The 10,610-nt window shown below is 38.7% G+C and overlaps 1 protein-coding gene across 1 annotated transcript in view; it reads right to left on the bottom strand.

The window, feature by feature from the left end:
• The window catches only part of LOC114066123 (F-BAR domain only protein 2-like), a 72,359-nt gene that overhangs the window by 25,764 nt on the left and 35,985 nt on the right, over nucleotides 1–10,610 (bottom strand). The window contains exons 6-10 of the mRNA XM_027900562.1: nucleotides 4,015–4,193; nucleotides 3,448–3,459; nucleotides 3,015–3,039; nucleotides 1,520–1,562; nucleotides 800–894 (exon numbers count right to left, since the gene is read on the bottom strand). Coding sequence (XP_027756363.1) covers nucleotides 800–894; nucleotides 1,520–1,562; nucleotides 3,015–3,039; nucleotides 3,448–3,459; nucleotides 4,015–4,193 — 354 coding nt within the window. The remainder of the gene's footprint in view (nucleotides 1–799; nucleotides 895–1,519; nucleotides 1,563–3,014; nucleotides 3,040–3,447; nucleotides 3,460–4,014; nucleotides 4,194–10,610) is intronic.

The following is a 10,610-nucleotide window of genomic DNA, read 5'->3' as shown; positions in this document are numbered from 1 at the left end:
ACCAGCCCCTCTCTGTTTGTAAACAGCAGGTCTAGTGGGGCCTTACCCCTGGTAGGTTCATTTACCAGCTGATGAAGGAAATTGTCCTCTATACACTCCAGGAACCTCTTAGACTGCCTCTTCTCTGCAGTATTGAGCTCCCAGCATATATCTGGCAGGTTAAAGTCACCCACAAGGACAAGGGCTGACATAGCAATGTTGGTTGCTACTAAAAAGACATTACTAAAGCCAAGAAGAATTAGCACTAGTTGAACAAAATTCTCCTATTGTATTCTTTCTCACTCATATTCAATTTGTATGAGCAGGTACAGATGAAAACAGAAAGCCATGACTGTGAACAAAGAAGTAAGGTCTATAATAATTTTTGGAAAAGGAATACCCAGTTGCATACCTCAACAGGCTTTCCTGGAAAGAAGAAACCTACCCCTATTCACAGTGTCAGTTCAGCATCTATATCAGGTGCTATGACAACCTCCACTTCATTTACCAACTTTATAAAAATAGGATTCTATTCTTCCTCCAGCATAGATGATCATTTTTTGTAATGAAAGAAAAAAAAGAAAAAAGCAAGATAGAATTTTCCTAAGGTTTCTAGGGTTCCCTCTTCCCCCTTGCTCCCTAGCTTGAAAGCCTGACATAGTGCACTCCAAGTTGTGTATTACTCATAACATAGGATACTGCTTTACAAAATCCCTTCATTTCAATAGTCAAAGCACATCTCCTTGCAATGACTAGAAAAGCAACAACAGAACATCCTGAAGAATATGCAAAAAACATTTTCTACTATCAAATACTTTACCTGAGGAGGATAAGGATACTATGGAGGCTGAAGAGGAAGATTCAAGAGAACTGCTTAAGAGTGGATCCCATGCCAGAAGGTCACTGTTTCCCTTTCTACAGTAAGCATTGCAATTAGAATATTAACAAAATATGTGTATAAACATACAATTACAACTTTGGTAAATCATCTTCTGTATTAGCCTTTGCATCTCAAAATTAATAGTACTTACAAATTGCAGGTCAAGGAACTAATTTACACGTAAAGAAACTATCTGAACTGATAATCAGTGCAAGTTTGTGTGTGGACATATTGCATAATGTCAGTAAATTATTTTAATTTTCAACAAGACATACATCTACAAATCAATTTGTTTCAGTATATACATATATGAGCAATGCCCAAATTTGAGACTTGTAATCCTAAACACTTGACAATGGAACACTGTAAATATGATGAAAACTAAATCCCTCTTATTGAAAACCTGAAATTTTAATAAAAAACAATATTTTGTAATCCCATAATTAGAAACATGAATGAAACAAATACATTAGAAGGGGAAAATGAGTGAATAGAAATCTCCATTGTTACGTAATTACTCATTAACTCTTACAATACAATAAACACCTGACTTAAAATAGCAGTCAACTGATATTTCCAATAACTCTCAGAGTCTTAGATTAAAGTAAGACCAAATTCCCCCAAAACTACACTTGATATAATTTTAAAATTTGAACTTACTCATTAGCTGGAGTAGAAAGCTTTGATTTTGTTAACTCTTCACCTAAGGAAAAGACACAGCATTATCATCACTAAAATAAAAATCTTTTAGCTTCATTATAAAAAAATAGTAAATGTTATAGTCCCAGTTCAAAACTAATTATGAATTATTAAAATGGAGAAGAGGAAATGCATTATCTCTGAAAATATAAATTCAGATGCTCCTGAAATACGTTCTAAAAGGAGAGGACTAAACAGAGCGTGATAAAGGGTTGATCAGAATATAAAGCAGTGGTACAGGATTATGGCCTTAGTTGCTTACTAGCTAATTTTTAGATAGAATCTTGCTTGCTTATGCTAACTCACAGACAGGATATAGTTAATTTTATAATGAAGACTTTAGCAGGAACAGAAAACCTTAGAGTTTAGATAAGAGGCTTTGAAGGTCATGAGAAAAAGACCTTGAAAGTTGATAAAGAGAAGCTCCTGGAGAAGATACCAGTTTTGAGTTAATTGGACAGTGCCAACTCAGCAATTCTTAGCAAAAGTAAAAAGTTCAAACTGAAGAAGACTTCTTACTTCATCCAAAAGACCCCCAAAAGAAGATCCCAAGGGGACATTCCAAGGCGGAGTTATAGGAGTGGTGTATGTTAATAATTTCCCCTCCCACTTTTCTGGAATTTGCTGACACAGATAATGCACATGTGACATAACTAATGTATACGTAATACTACTAATGCATATGTAACATTATACTGCATAAAAATTGCTGAACAAAGACAATGGGTGTGCGTGATTGGAGGAATTATCCCCCGTGCACCCAACGCTGTGAATAAACATACCTGCTGCAATACTCTTCGTGAGTTTTGGGGTCTGTTTCCGCAAGTCAAGCAACACATTTCAGGAGGAAGTGTTGATCACTTGAAATTTCTTCCTTAAATTACACTGTCTGCACCAATATTATTCTTCAGGAAACCTGGATTGGGTTCCCACTGAGAAAACCACTAAAGGATAGAGACTAATGCTCTGTCCTCTGTCTCCATGGCCATATTTTATGGTTTTGACTATAAAACAGAGAGAGAGTGCTCTGCTGTTTTGTGGGTGATACTCAACTTGTGCAGGTGGAAGGGTTTTAACAACTTACACAAGAGTAATTTCTACAGATATCCCCACTCCCCCCTCTTTGGCTCTTGGACTTGTTCCTCATCACTGTCACAGACTCATCAGTTTCTCAGAACAGGGAACAGCTGAGTATACAGAAAAAGAAGAGGCCTTTGGGTGGCTTCTACTAGCTACTTTGAAATTTTGACCAAATAACTTATTTTGTCTGTTTAATTTATTGTTAGTAGTTCAAATGCAAATATCATAAACATACCTAGAATTGACAAGAGAAATACTTTTTCTACTTAAAATAGAAAAAATAAGTTTATTTTTTCAACTATAAATAAAAAAATATTTTCATGCCATATTAAAAAACCTAATGTAAATAGACTAAAAGTTAAATATTCACACTTACTGGCTGCATTTTGATTAGTTTGTGCCTGAAACAGAAAAGAATAAATTATTTTACGAACTGTCAAATAAAATACCTAATAGTCCCAGGGATCTTATTTCCATTCAACTTTCCATGTTATTTTACTTTGAATGCCAGGCAGACTATTTTGGAGCTTGCAGGAGACCAGAACGTGAGCCAGGACAGAGCAACTAGTGCATACCCACAACACCAGTTAGAAAAGGCAGGAACGAAGACTGCAGAGCTGACAAAAGCAACAGTACAACTAAACCCCTTGACAGGCTGGGCCAGTAAAATTAAACAGCTTTTATATCACATAGTATGCTTGTGAGGTAAGAATAGAAACATTCCTAAGTTTTTCCCAATAACTTTCTCACATATTACACTTACTTGGTGTTAATCTAAAAACGTGAATAAAAAGCCATTCTATACTTACAGAACTCTGTTTCTTCTTTCATAATGTGGGGGGAAAAAAGAGAAAAATAATCATGACTATTTTAATATGCATAATATTTTCCATACAATCAGAACCATCTATAGTGTGATGTGAATAATGTACTAGCATACTTTAACACTATTTATTTGCAATATGATCCCACAGTATAAAGGATCATTCTGTGATTTGACAGAATACATACAATAAAGCTGCACTGTAAAAGATGTGTCCACATTATATGATCTGTTTTGTATATTACTGAATACGAATTAGTAAACTATGTTTAAAGCTATGCTCAACTTACTCCATGTATTCAAATGTCTTGTGGTAGCAACAGCAAAGACAAGGACTAAGCACTCCCAAGACTCAAAGTTAAAATCTGAGAAGGGGGAATTGCTTAACATCAAATTGCAATAAAATGTATCAAAGATAACATAGTGCACACAAAAAAAATTGCTGAACTTGAATCTAGAATAAATTCTGAACAGTAAAATATATGTAGCACTAAAGATTCTTTACCACTTTTCTTCTATACTCATTAAAAATACAAAGAACAAAAATACTTACAGATATTGCTGGAGAAAGAGCAATGTTCCCTATAGATACTTTTAATTCATCCAAGGAAGGCATGGTATATTGAGACCTATCATTTGTTTGGACAGGTTTTATTTCTACATGGAATCTCCTGGGTTCATCATCTTCAGAGTCAGAATCACTGGATGAATAGAAATGGTTCTTTTTGGTATGTTTTTCTTAGTTAAGGTAGAAGCACTTCAAATTCATCTGTCTACTGTTTCACAATTAGTGTCTACAAAATGGTCATATTAAGTAAACACCACAGATAAACAATGCTGCCTAAGCTCTTTGTGCACTTATACAAACACTTCTATTATATCCACTGTTCAAAATTCACAACTCATAGTTAAAATTTAGTTTTTTTAATCCATTCATCTTCATAATGGTATTCTGTTATCCAAGGCACAATATTATCTGAATGACTGTATATTTGAAAGTATTAGGAAAAATGATTATACAGTAGCAACACTTCTGTATGTTAAATTTATGATTTGCAAGATTAAATGAAGGATCATAATGCATATATGAAAAATGTATGCATTGTAAAAATCCTTTTAAACCAAGTGAGGGAAAGTCCTAACTTTTCTAATTAGCAATGAAATGCTCATGGTACTTGTATCAAGCTTAAGAGTAGAGAAAGCAGCATCCACCATTACTTGCCCTTCTTACAGAGGCACTAAAAATTTTGAAGCAAAGGATGCCAGTTACATAGAAGGCTGCACAGTAAACTAAACCCCATTAATCACTTAGAGCACTGTCATCCTTGGATAAAAAGGAATTACAATGACAACTCAGACCTCAAAATAAGCAAAATATACAGATGAATTTAGCCTTGGTCCTTTATATGCACAGCAACTGCACTCAACAAAAGTTCTGAAATGCCTATGCTAAGTCTTAAAAGATGCAGCTGTTGACAAGAAACAAGTTATAATTTTTCCTCTGCTGAAACAGAAGTATCTTGCCACCTAGGGGGAGCATACATATTCTGTACCTCACTTCTGTTATTTTCACTTGGAAATATGCCAGCCATTAGAACAAAATCCCTTCAAAATACCCCCTGACAAAAATTAAACCCCTGAACCCTAAAGACATTCCAAATCCAATTCAACTGAAAGAAACCCAGAGATGTGGTAAGAATAAAATCAAATGTCTTCATCTTACAGGCTATCTGTCCCACAAAATGGATCACAACTGGAAAAATAAATTTTAAAAGACAAATAATTTCTCATTTCACCAAAAGATTTCTTGCCCTGAAAACTATCACCGAGTTTCAAGATTCATTTCCTACGAATCAGGTAGCTCTTATAAGGTGGCATGAGCTGGCCACTGAGGTATTAAGTCTATTACACAGTTACTGACAAAGATCAGTTTAGACCTGAATGTCATGAACTGAAAGGTCAGTCAGCAATTTTTAGGATGAGTGTTTTTTCAACAGTTAAGACTCGTCTTATTAAGATTGACTGCCGTTGTGGTCAAATAATGTCCTTCAACAAATCATCTCAAGAGTTCCCATCAAAAGAATAAATATCCACTCTTGGAGGCTAAGAGAGGAAAAGAGGAAGGAAACTGATGATTTTGTGAATCTATTCAAGATTTTCAGAAGCTGAAGTACTACCTGGCTGACAGGATTTGCAAACCACTGATCTTTTTCACTGGATCTATGGTCTTTTCCATTGCTTTGTGACAAAAAGGATACTGGATACAAGGATGTTCAGGTGAATCAATTAAAAAGCATGAGCATTACTCACTCCTGTCTCCATTCCATAAAAATATGCAAACCATGAAATAATGTACCCCTCCAGAACTGGATAAAAGTCTTTAACTTTTATACCAATATTACGACCTGTCCTGCCAGGCAGGAGTAACTTTTGTTTTAATAATAAATCCCTTGGGGTGAATTAAAGTAAATCGATACCACATGATCAGTGTTTACATATATATATATATATGGTTTATTTTAGAACAATTTGGTTGCAAAAGAAAACAGGTATGCAACTGTTTTGGTTGTTATTATCTATAATGACATGGCAATATAAAAGCATAAAGGCATTGCAAAGGAAAACAGGTATTTAGCCATTTTGGTTGTAATATTGCAATGTAAAAGCATGAAGATATCACCCAAGAAAATATGTAAGGGAAAAGAGAGAGAGAAAAGAATAAAAGGGAAAAGAGAGAAGGGAAGAGAGAGAAAAAGTAAGCGTTTATAGTCACCACTCAAAGGTCTCCAGTGAACTTGGTTGCTGTTGTCATTGTTGGTGTCCTGGTCCATCAATGAGTGGTGGGGGAGGGAAGCCCATGAATCTTAAAATTTGGTGGGTTTATATACCTTCAGAAACCCTCCTGGTGTCTCTGTGTGTGTGTGTGGTAGGGGCTGTTTTGATCACACACCCAGAGAGTCACTGCTGATCTTCTTTAGATAGGCATCACACACCTAGAGAAGCATCACACACCCAAAGAGTGGCCCTCTGGGCCTTCAAAGTTAACAATTTGTGGGCTATGGCCTCCTCCCCTCAGCCTTTATCTTCACTCTCCTGGCTTCTTTGCACAACTCACTATAGTAGCAATGTTTTAAGGCAGTTAAAAAAGTCCAGTTCCTCACAAGCAATTATGTAAATAAGAGATAACATGAACTATTTTTATCAGTACAGAAACCTTCTGTAACACACAGATAATATAGAATTGCCAACAATTATGTTTCATCATTGTTCTGCCTGTCAAAAACTTCCTACCAAACATTCTCTGTCAGCTCTGCCAGAAGTTCTTACTAGGACTTCTCACGGGACTTTTCCTGCCAAAAGATCCTGCCATTGTTTAGGGTTATCATATCTCCTCAAACATCTGAACCGGCTACATGCCAAGAAACCACGTGCAATCTCCTTTGAACACTATAAAACTTAAGGACAAATTTTGGAAAATCAGAGAAGAGGAAAGGGAGAGAGAACTGGTTGCCCCAGGAATCTCTCCTCACCTCCCCTCACCTTTTCTCCACCACCACGTGCTGCCTGCCTGCAACAGGAGACTGAGACTCTGCCGGCCTGGAGAGAACTGAGACCACCATGCCACATGTGTGAGTTATATCTTATCCTTCCGGCCTCACTATATTTCTGAGGGCCAGGGAACTGTGGCTGAACTGGGACACTGCACGGCCTGGGACACGGCTCAGCGTGAGCAAGGAAACCACACATCCTGCATTCCAGAGAACTAAAGCTGTTAAACCCCCTGCAGGTAATAACACCAAAAAAGTAGCAGAGAGAGAGAAAAAAAAAAAAAAAAGGCAGAAAACTGTTTCTCCCCCTGCCCCCCTCCCCTCGCACCAACACGGCAGAAAGGTAGTTTTTGGTGGTATCTTTTCTCTGCTTCTAAAAAATAATCTTAACATTTTCCAATATTTTCTTTTTTTTCCTCTCTATCTTTGCATCACTTAACAATTAAATAAAAATCAGGTTTGGGCATCAACAGATAACTTGTGTGAGTTTCAATTTTGCTCAAGGGAATATTTGAATCTGAAGTTCTTTCTGCAATATTTAAGTAGATTGTAACATTTTCTAAATTGGCGTCATGGGACAAGATACCCTTGAAGCAAAACTGTTCATTCCAAAACCTGATAATTGCTAATCTTTATGATCGATCATTTTGTGATAGACAAACAGAATAAGGTACCTTTTTGACTTTGTGTGACTTTAGGAATTTGACTTTGCAAGCTTTTGTTAGTATGTTTGTTTTTGTTTTTGTCTTGTTTTTTGAAGCTAATGTCCACATTGTAATTTTAAGAGGTCTGAGTGCCCCTGGTGGTGCTGTGGCTAAACCGTAGCGCTGTCAACGCTGAGACTCGGGTTCGATTCCTGGTTAGGACACTCCCCAGGCAGATGGAGCTCATTAGCCCTGTAAGGCAATCCATCTACGTCCTGAGGACCTCGCTGCCACCGTCCAAGCTCACTTGGCCCCGGCAGATGAACCTCAGGATTAAAGGGTGGGCTCAGTTCCGCGCACACTGTGTCTCACCTAAAAAATCCAATGCGCAGGCTGGAAGGTGTAAAGACCTTCCCCGGTTCTTCGTTCGCGAAGACTGGCCAACAATTTTAAGAGGTACCTCTCCAGAGGAAGGACTTTGGAAATTAGCTGTAACTTTCAAGGGGGGCTCTCTGGGGAAGATCACTCTGAACTTGTGATATAACTTAATGCTTTCCAGGGAGAAAGGGGTGAAAATTTGGAAATTAACTTTTACGAGGGGCCCCCTGGATAAGCACACCCCACTTTTAGCTGTAATATAACTTTTAAGAGGGGCCTTTCCAGGGAGAGGAGTGAAGAACTTTGGAAATTTGCTGTAACTTTCAAGAGGTAACCCCTGGAAACATATTCACTGCCAATTTGTGGTACCATGGAACATAATGCGCAAGCACTTACAAATCTATTAGATGAATTTGGTGCCAGACCATCTCCTCCGGGAATGGAATGGGCACAAGATCATTGGTATAATATTCAAGCAATTATTGATCGAATCTCTATCCTGCAGGCAGGGGCAAGAGTCAAAAAGGGTAAAGGAAAACCTATTGTTTGTTCATTATTAGGTGAAGCTGTAATAAGTGCAATTAACAACAAAGAACATCAGCTAAAATATCATACGGAAGTTGTCACTTCCCTGCAAGATTTGGTTAAATCTTTGCAAATGCAGTTGGAGGAACGAGAGACTACTGTCAATGTCCTCCAGGAAGAGATAAGGAATGAAAGGGCCTGTGTGCTCCGAGAGGAGTTGTATGCAAGATTAATGAGAGAAGGGAAAACAGAGTCAGAGCTACAGTCATCTAAAGAAACATTCCCCCTCTCTGACTTCAAGCCTTTGCAGGGTGAAGTGGAAAAGCTGTCGGTGTTGTTCCATCTCCTAATTAGAATACACAGATGAGGGCTGTCTCAGTTTAAATGAGACACAGGTGTTTTGCTGAGGATGAGTTATGAGGAAGACCCAAACTCCTCCCTCTAAGCAATTGTAAATCCGAAATTAAGAGGCTCCCATTGAGGGGGAAAAAAATGTGGAAAAAGGAAAAATAACAGCCCTGTAGTAAAAGATATATGTGCATTGGCAGAAACAATGAAAGAAAACAAGTAAAACAACCAAACAATACTCCTATACCGACAAATAATCCCCTTCAAAACAAACCAATAAACAAACACAGGGAAAAAGAGGTAAACAGTTCAGTTTGTGCCCTTTGGTGCAATTCTAACCACAGTCACCAGGGGGCGCTGTTGGATCACTGGAAATGTAGAGCCTGCAGTGGTTTGTGCTGGTCAGCAGGGGGTGCTGTGGGATCACTGGTTGTTGCCATGTGGAGTGACACCCTCCGGGGTATGTTGGAGAAACCAAAAATGGGTTTCCCTTCCCCTCCCCCTCCCCCCCCATCCCCCCCACACACACTCTGTGAAAGGGAAGAAAGGAGGGAGTAAAAAGAAGCTCCTCACTCTCCCCCAAAAGCAAGATTCTGAGGACCATTAACTAGGAATGTGGCCTTACCAGTAGCATCTTTTGTGTTTCTTAACTGCCCACTTAACATCCCTCCATGCAGTGGCCAGGGGGAAGGGAAAAATTCCTGCTTAGGTTCTAAGAACCAGCAAACCCATGACAAGGGCTTGGATGATGATACACCTCGAATAACTAATAAAGAGATTCCTTAGACAGTGACTGAACTAGCTAAGTTAAAAAAAGGATATAGCAGAACCCCTCCAGAATCTGAGACTATGTTTGGAGAGTCTCTCTTACTGGAGGTGACCAAATGTTGTTATCAGAAAAAGAGGTTGAAGGGTTCTGAGGAACCGGAGTTTCCCTGACCACAGGAGATTATCCTGCCCCCTGGTCCCTTCCCCAAAGAGCAGCCTATTGGGCAGGGGGACTCAACTCCTGGAAAGGGGAGATCCCCTGGCTACAGTGGGAAATGTTCATCAGATTGTGAAATGTGTGCAAAAGGCTGCTTGTTTACAAATGATGGGTGATAGGGAATGAACACCAAGCCCTGAATCCCCTGAGATGCTGCCTGCAGACCCTGAAAGAATGATTGCCCTTCTCAGAGGTCTACCTGAGGCTGTGAAATCCATTGGTATTCAGCTCAAAGGACAAATAAAAAGCCTCACCAAAGGAGAAAGAACTGCAGCCACCTCAGAAGCAGCTTTAACCCCCAGTGGTCATTGCAGAGAAAATAAGATTTGGACCTGGGGGAGGGTGGCAAAGGAATTAATTAATTAGGGAAGAAAATATGGTCCAGGACCTTCAATTACTACTGATTCTAAATCAATTGGGCACAGAATGCGAAGCAATTATTCCTCCAGCAAGACTATGAAAGGTAACATTCTGCCCTGGACAAGGAGTACCCACAAACGCTGGAGGACACAGGGGAAAAAAAGAATACCCTATGGATTGAAGGCTTGCAAAAAGAAATCCCAAAATCCCTAAGGGATGGCCAACCAACAGATAAATTAGAGATATTAATTCAAGAGTGGCTAGCAAAGGAGAGATCCCTGAAAGCTGCCCCTGCTACAGCCCCTCCCCTGGAGAGATCATAGAAAGGGGAGGTGACAGGAAACTCCTCTCTTCGTCCCCG

Source organism: Empidonax traillii, unplaced genomic scaffold, assembly GCF_003031625.1.
Source record: "Empidonax traillii isolate 1590-97213 ecotype Southwest subspecies unplaced genomic scaffold, ASM303162v1 scaffold739:size655085, whole genome shotgun sequence".
In the NCBI taxonomy this organism is placed as follows: domain Eukaryota; kingdom Metazoa; phylum Chordata; class Aves; order Passeriformes; family Tyrannidae; genus Empidonax; species Empidonax traillii.
The sequence above is the reverse complement of the archived record's forward strand: the minus strand, read 5'-3'. Positions and strand labels throughout refer to the sequence as shown.